At 37.2% G+C, this 8,507-nt stretch overlaps 1 protein-coding gene across 6 annotated transcripts in view; it reads right to left on the bottom strand.

The window, feature by feature from the left end:
• Positions 1–486: 486 nt before the first annotated feature.
• The window catches only part of UNC5D (unc-5 netrin receptor D), a 571,888-nt gene continuing 563,867 nt past the window's right edge, over positions 487–8,507 (bottom strand). For 4 of the 6 annotated variants that reach the window (XM_005563044.5, XM_005563043.5, XM_005563046.5 and 1 more), the window contains one exon: positions 3,562–6,655. In XM_005563044.5, coding sequence (XP_005563101.2) covers positions 6,451–6,655 — 205 coding nt within the window. In that variant the 3' untranslated portion in view covers positions 3,562–6,450. Of the gene's footprint in view, positions 6,656–8,507 lie in introns of all 6 variants that reach the window. The other 2 variants (XM_005563042.5, XM_073999971.1) reach the window with 1 other exon arrangement.

Genomic DNA, 8,507 nt, shown 5'->3' with positions numbered 1-8,507 from the left:
TAAGTAAATTTGGGAGAGCTCTCAGCATTTTAAAACCACTTAAAACAGGTTTAATCAGCCACATGTATTTGCAGTGTACAACAATGTACCTATTAACATTTTCCCACAGAAGGGCAGAAAATGTTCTATACAGTCTGGAAAAATAGCCCAAGCATTTTGAGGAATAAGGTGATTGGTATTCCAGTATTCCAGTTATGGTATGCCTATGATGACCTTGGATTCTATAAAACTATATCCTAAGGAAGTGTGTGTGTATGTGTATGTACTGGGGTGGGGATGTTAGAAGACAATCTTCTTGTTTCCAGTAGCCTCACAACACTGCCTCGCTCTCAAGGCTTGAGCAAGAAATTTTGTTCCATATGTTAACAGGTATTTGGAAATTGTCCTTTCGGAGAGCATTCCAACTCCTGCTAGGACATTGGCAGGAGGTATACAAATCTCATCCTCATCGAGATTTCAAAGTGCCACTCACGTAGTATCCTAAAATGTCAATAAAAGACTCTTTATTCATAAATAACTGATATGCAGTAATTTACGTCTGTACATTTATCTCGAAAAGTCTGTAACCATCCAGTTTTTTTTTTTTTTTTTTGCAAACTCTACATAAAACATCCAAACCATCCATTTTGTTCAATACAATATAACACAGCTGTTTGGCATTACCAAATATATATGTATATATATTTATAGATATGTACATGTGCTGAAAAAGAAGCCAGTGCAGCCTTTTCTAAGAAGTCCATCCAAGTATTTACTGTACAACATTCAGAATTTACATTGATAATACAAGGCACAAAAAGTGTGGTATGAAGCCAAGGCTATGCTTCATTCAACCTCTCTCCTCTGGCTTGCTCACTCCTTCAGCTTCATGTCAAATTAAGTGTTCAGCCCTGCTTTATTTTATTTTATTTTTTGGCTTTGAACACATCAAATAAAAGTTGAGAGTGGTATGGGTTTGAGATGTGAATCACTTGAAAGAACACCCCCACGCACCTTCCCAAAATAAACGGAACAAAATGAAATCTGTTTTAACATCTTCCATGCAGAAATGGAGGTATGCAAGTACTCATATGTTTTGAGTTTGGGTCAGAAGATGAGCCAGTTTTCCTCTAAATGCTTAGGTTGGCAACGTTTCTAGGTTGAGACTTCCTGGAGTGCATGTACCAATCAGACATCATTATGAAGAATGGGTAATTCTGAGTCTTTATTCCAATTTGGAAAAGGAGAACATTGTTTTTCCAACCAGAAAAATCACAGATTCTGAGTGCTTTCCCACCTTTGTATAGAAAAGTTTCGAATGGGAGTGACCTACATAATCTAGCATAAACCTTCGAGGGTGTTTCTGATTGAAAGTTTTCAGTTACCCTCTGCTGAGGCTTATATTCCTGACACCTGGCACAGGGTACTCTGTCTCTCAGCATCATTGGAACTAGCTAATGGAGGGATACTGGAATTATTAGGTCTATTTCTGATTGTAATGTCTGTGTTTCAGTAATGGGGTCATAAGGCATGATATTCTGCTGACAAACTCCCCTCAAATATTGTCTCTCCTTTCTATGATTCACCAGAACCATAGTTAAATTTCCTCCTACATATATGAAAATTTAAGAGAATTACATAATTTGGCCAATGTTGGGATTTGAGTGTAAACAGCGCTTGAAATTAGTTAAATACTTTTTAGGGTTAGCAAAACTGGAGGCAAAAGGGCATTTCCATTGTAATCATGCCTTTTGTGAAAGTATTTTGACACGCATTCCCATTCATGCAAAGAACTACCTTACCAAATTTAGTAATATAGTCTATAATTCAAAGCTATAACTTTTTTGAAAAATAAATAAGATGGAGCCCTGCTGAACTCAATATTAGTAGTGGGGAAGGGAATTTTTAAGCTTAGGTGTAACAATGAAGCTTTCTGCCCTTTTTATCTTTGGGTCAGATGGAGGGCGGGTGCTAGGACATGAAGTTTAAATGTTACTGCCTTAGGTCCACCCAATGAGGACATTTCCAATCCATGATCTTCACAGCAAAAGGAAAAAGCAATGAGTAGCTGCTTCAAAAACCACAATTATTCTATGTGAGTTAAATTTCCTACTTCAGATCACGGTACTACACACTAGTGACTAACGGCCAGGTCTGATTTCCATCCCCTGTTACTTTTCGAAGAATTACAGTGTACAAGTTGCCATTTTGATGTCATGAATGACCCTGGAGTGGGGATGTGAGGAGTTCATGGTAGACACTGGCTCTCCTAGAATTGCTTTTGCAAAAACACCACATGCTGTCAATACAGCCAAACAGCTTTGTAACGGCAGCTTTTGAAAGAGTTTGGAACGTAAAAACACAAAATATGCAACACATCTAAGATTAGTAACATTTTCACTTTTGTGACATTGGACAAATACATTTTTGCTTGTAGTTCAGGAAAATTCTATGCAGACAAAACAGTGGAAACTACGGAAACGGTGGCCATTCAGCTTTTGGCTAAAGCATCGATTTTCAAATACAGCGCTATGGCAACTAACACCAAAGGCGAATACAATTGTGTCATTCTCTGTAGGCCAACATTTTGCTCTCCCATTTGCTGTGGCCATCACCTCTAGTCCAGTCAATGAGAGTTACTGAGGATTCAAACTCTGCAATGTTTCATGAGGAAACAATGAAAATGGGCCGCAGACAGTGGGCCAGAGAGGAAGATTTCTCAGCTCCTTCACGATTCCTGTGACCTTTACAGAGCTGGAACAAAGACCTCTGCTAGAACTTTGCCTTCAACACGTCTGATAGCTATATATCACTCAACACACAGAGGGCAGAGGGACTAAGAAATTGAAGAGAAAATGGCTCAAAGGAAAAACAAAAGTGTATCAAGAGATTTTAAAACATTTTGAAATTCACAGATAAATTTGCCAGAAGTTTGGCAAGTAGAAAATACTATCTAAAACCAATTATCCTATTTTAATCATCTACATTTGTTTATCAATTCTGATGCTGAGAATGTTTCTCAAGGTAAATAGTTGCAATAAATCCAGAACGTTTAATCCAAAGAGAACCCTGTTTTAGTGATTTGACTTAATATCCTCTCCCAAAGACAATTGAAAGAAAAATATAGAGACCTCGGCAAAAGACACCACCTGCAGTTGGAGATAAAAATAATAATTAAAAAGTTCTTCTCTTTAAAGAAGACTGTGTCAATTCTTTTTCATCTCTTACAAAAAGGCCAATAAAATTTTTGTGGGCATACATCTGAGTTTTATGAGACTTCCTGCACTGGTAAATGAAGTCTGCATTTAAATCCATAGAGCAAGCTTCCTTTTGGCTTAAAGGATTTTAATGTAAACCAGTAAGAATATACAAGCAATGTTGTAAAAACTGTAAATTAACTTTATGATGCTACAGTCTGGTGAAGTTGTGAAGTACACCATTTTGGTGGCATAATTTAAAGCCATATTTAAAGCATGACTATTAGACTTAAATGCCTTTGAGGACTGAAAAAGACTTGGCATTGAGTGGAATATTTTTGTAAAAATTTTAAGTAACTTACCAAGTACTCGAGGCCACTTTTAATTTTGTTTCATTTTGCAATAGGACAGTAAAATTTCCAAATTAAGTCCTTGGATAGATGAGTAAATCTCTTTTAAGAGGGGCATTTGTGTTGTGACAGGCACATATTATAATAGGACTAAATTTAGGTCACAGTGAATAACTGAGTTCAAGTGTAAGCTAACTTTTTATCTGATCCGCAATTCCACCTCCTCCCCCACACCTTGGTTTGTAAATCTCACAAACATGGGTTCTCTTTGAAATTGTATTGTAACATACTGCGCAATCCTGACATGCAGTGACCACAGAATTTCATACATTTTTATAGAAATCCTATGTAGGATCCTAGCAGAAATAAGTAAAAGAGAAACATGAAGAAGAAACAAAACGGGCTGAAGGATGAATTTGATTGAACCGTAGGGTGAAGTCTGAGGTGAATTATGTTAACTTCTTCCTTTGTTATCCTATATGATATGATGTTCAAGTGTGTTTATAAAACCCAGGCCAAAGGAAAAAAAAAAAAATCCATGGGAGGGAACTCCAGACATTCAGGGATTGACAACAATCTCGTCTCATCCTAAAGTAATCTAGATAGATTTGAGGGAAAATCATTTAGAATTTTCATCTCTTTAAAAATACTTAAAACATATCAAACATCTTAAAAAAACAAACAAACAAAAAAACAAAAAGACCTGTGTAGATTCACAGAGTAGATGAAACAATTATAACTCCAATTAGAAGGGAAGAGGGAAAATGCTTAGGATGGTTTAAAACAAAAATCCTCCAAGATGGATTCTAACATAAGCTCTATAATGTGCTTTCTACAAGTTTTTACTCAACAGTGAATGCAGATTTCCTCTGCACACCACCCCATGCCAACCAACTTGTGACTGGTTGACCATCTACTCTCTCTTTCAGAAATTCTATCAGTGATGTCAGATGATTTACATTTTCATGCTGTTTATCTATTGTTTCCTAGAGGAAATAAATAAGTTAAGCACACTAGCAAAAGGGTGTTTTCCTGATCTTGATATGGTATTGTGAAAATATGCTTGACAGTTCTAAGATGATTTCTTTGTTCTATATCGTAAGCCTTTGGTTCCTGAGAAAAGCGAGATGCTTTTGAATTACATGTAGCAAAGCCTTCTATCTAATATAGGGGACCACATATACCACACATTCAAGAGTTCTTCCATGCCTTACTCATGGTACCATAAATTCAACTCATCTTTAGGCCTTTTTCACGTGGCATGGAGATTCACAACATTATTATTATTTTTTACAAGGGATCTACAAAAAAGTTGTTTAAAAAAAATGGATCATATCCCAACTGCCAAGTACTCCCCACCTCCCCCATTCCCTGATTACTTTTTATTTGAATGTAGCCAACTCTAAGTAGCTGACTAGCTGCCTTGTGGTTTGTCTGGGTCCTTGACTTTGGTTGTCCTGATTGTGAACAGCAAATTAAAATATCCACCAGAAGATGAGCAAGAACAAATCTGTTTATCTTTAGTCTACCAGGACATCTTGTCAAAAATGATTTAATAGGATAAAAAGATGGAGTAAAGTGATAAGATGAGGGTCATGAATTATCTGTGGATTTCCATCCTCCACAATATCACTGCCTCCTAATATAAAAAAAAAATCATAGAGCAATAGCCATATGTTAATGGTTCTATAGAGAAAGCATATTCAGGGAGACTGAATAGTCATAGCGTGAAGGCTCCCTGAACAATGCATGTGGTTTCAGGGACACTGTGTAGAGGTATTCCTCAAGTCTATTTACTCGGATATCATTTAGAGCAACGACTATCTGCTAATTTCCCAAGAGGTAAAATGAGGATCACATATAGCCTTACTGAGAGATTCTGTGATGACATAGGACCAACATGTTAGACAATTTCAAGAATCTGGATTGAAAAATACAGTCGAACTCATTTTCTTGTAACAACAATGCTAGAGAACTAGATCAACACATGCCTCCTGGAATTATAGCTGATTTGAGGCCTATGACATCTGCAGTTCATGTGTATTTGCATCTGCTTTAATCTCTCCTGTCTCCATATCCATGTAATAAGCTGTGTTCTAATAGCACTCAGCAATTTGAGTAGCTTAGATGGGAATAGAGATGGTCCCGCTTTGTTTCGTTAGAAAAAACAACTTTCCATATTGACAAGTTTAATTATGCTCCTTAATACCTCTCTACTGCAAGAGGTAAGGAAGAGGAAGAAAGAATAAGGGTAGATTTGTCTCAGGAAAAAAGTAAAAGGTGGAGTACACTGTAAGAACTAGTTTGTGGTCTGTCTTACCTCTCCATTTTGTCTCCATTAAGTGGCTAGAAGAGACAGGGAGCTGGTGCTGGTGTGATGTGCTCAGATTCTAAATTCAATGCCCTCCTTGACATTGTTGAAGTCATACAATTGGGTTGGAAACCCTGTTTCACGTCTATAAGCCAGTTTTATAATGATTTCTGACATCACAGATGCCAGTTGGTAGAAAACTCTGACAATCTAGTACCAGAATCAGCTGGCCTTTTGGGGCACATCATTAAAAACCTGTTTCAAAACATGCACTTAATCAATCTCTGCCTTCCCAGCATTATTGTAGCTCATCTTTTCCCACAGCTACTTCTGCTCTCACTTTCATCCTTGCCACTACAAATCTGAGGAGTTAACCCAAACGTGCATTCCAAGGAGATCATAGAGCCCTCTTATATGTAAGAGAGCTTGTACTTTTCGCTATTAACATGTTTTACCTATATAAAATTTAGTTTCTTCCACAGGGGAGTCTCACTGATTGTAAATGAAGGCTGAATTCCCCCAATGCCATTGGGCAGAAAGCGGCCTCTTTCTTTCCCACTTAAAGCAAATGTCCCCAAGCTGGCCATCACTCTGTCTCATGGGAGGAAGTGGACTAGAGTCCATTTTGCCTGCTGTAGTTGAAGTCGGCTTCATCAAGCTGGGATTCTGAAATGTTTGAGAGTTTCGTGTGTGTCCTCCCAATCTCTTCAAGGGCACAGGCCAGGGAGTCAAGATCACCATCATGCTGATGACGAGCTTCCCACAGGTTCAAAATGACAGCAGATGGGCTACTTTGTGTAGCAAAATAAGATAAATTCCTAGATGGAGAGAGTTAAACAAAAAGAAGAACAAAACAAAACATGAAAATAAAGGAATAAACACCAATCATCATAAGAGAATTAAAACGAATTTTAATAGATATTTTTACAGAAGGGATAAAAAGCTTATAGTAAGGCAGGTCTGGGGCAGTCTAATTTGTATCTCAACACTCAATTGAAACTGGGTTGTGGAATGTTACCAATAACCTTATCATCTCCCGAGTCTTGTTTTGCCTTCCTTGTTTGTTTTGTCTTGTTTCTTTTACAGACAGGGTCTTGCTCTGTCACCCAGGCTGGAGTGCAATGACACAATCATAGCTCACTGGAGCCTTGACCTCCTAAGCTTAAGTGATCCTCCTGCCTCAGCCTCCCAAAATCTTGGGATTATAAGCATGAGGCACCACATTTGGACCCAAGTCTTTTGGGTCCTCACTTTCCTTGAACTGTGTGTGTGTGTGTGTTTGCCTCTTGACCATCCCCTTGACATTCTCTATTTCATTAGTTTATGTCATACTTTCACTCATTCCTATTTTTTCAAAATATTTGACCCATGTCTACTCTGGCAAACATAAGGGCTTTCAAGGTTTCATCTTTGATTACTTCTTGTTCTTTCCTTTGTCAGTGGGCTTATATACTAAATGGAGTAGCTATCAAACAACGTAGATAGTATTCTAAATCTATACCTCCAATCTTTAAGTTAACGTGAGCTAATCACAGATCTCTAAATGGCCTTGGGATTGTTTCAATTATAGATGCCTCTACCTCCACAAACGCAATGCATCAGAAACTGGCATCTCCGTGCCTCCAAACTGGTCCTCCTTCTAACTAGAACAAGTATCCCAGTATTTATAACCATCTTTCTAATCTTTCACACTAGACCATTTGTTTTTGATTCTTCCTTTTATATTTTTTTCTTTTTAGCATGCTCATCAGCTTCTCCGTTGTTCTCCATGTTTACTACCTATACCTAATTTACACTCTATCACTTTATGGTCTAAATCACAGCAAAATCTTTAGTTTTTCCAAATTCAAATATATCCTGCATTCTATTTCCTCAGTCATGAAATATCTACTCTAGTTGTTTTCAATGACTTCTTTGGTCTGGCCTTGATCTAGCTATGGATATTGATATAAATATCCATAGCTAGACATGGATATCCCTAATATATATACACACACACACATATATATATGTATATGTGTGTGTATATGTGTGTGTGTGTGTATGTGTGTGTGTGTGTGTGTATATATATATATATATATATATATATATATATATATATATATATATAGTCTTTTCTCCTACTCAAGTCTTATTTTGCTCTTTGAACCACTGACCCTGACTTAGGTAACACTTTGCTTCTTGCTTTAATTTAGTCCATTCTGTTCACTAGGAAGGTCCACTTCCTCCCTTTATCCTATTTATCAAGATCATATGCAGCCACAAATGGACAAGTTTAATTATGCTCATTGATACCTCTCTACTGCAAGGGGCAACGAAGAGGAAGAAAGAACAAGGGTACATTTTTCTCAGCAAAAAATGGTTCAGTTTTTTGTGTGTGTCTCAATGGTTCAAAATCCCAATGGTGTTTGGCCGTGTCCAATGGTTCAATTCTCATCTCCTCTTTTCCCAAAATGATTTATGTCTTCTCTGAACTCTTTTTACGCTTGTACTTAACTTTCATGTGAAAAAAATGCTTATATATTTCGTGTGTGTGTGAGTGTGTGTGTGTGTTTTAGTTCTGCCTTCCCAATTTGACCACAAACACCTGAAGGGTAAGGATCATATCTATTGATTTTCTGAATCTGCTACAGCACTTATGATAATACTACGACAGGTGTTTATTCAACA

This window comes from Macaca fascicularis, chromosome 8 (assembly GCF_037993035.2).
Source record: "Macaca fascicularis isolate 582-1 chromosome 8, T2T-MFA8v1.1".
NCBI lineage: Eukaryota > Metazoa > Chordata > Mammalia > Primates > Cercopithecidae > Macaca > Macaca fascicularis.
This window is presented reverse-complemented; position numbering and strand designations above follow the sequence as displayed.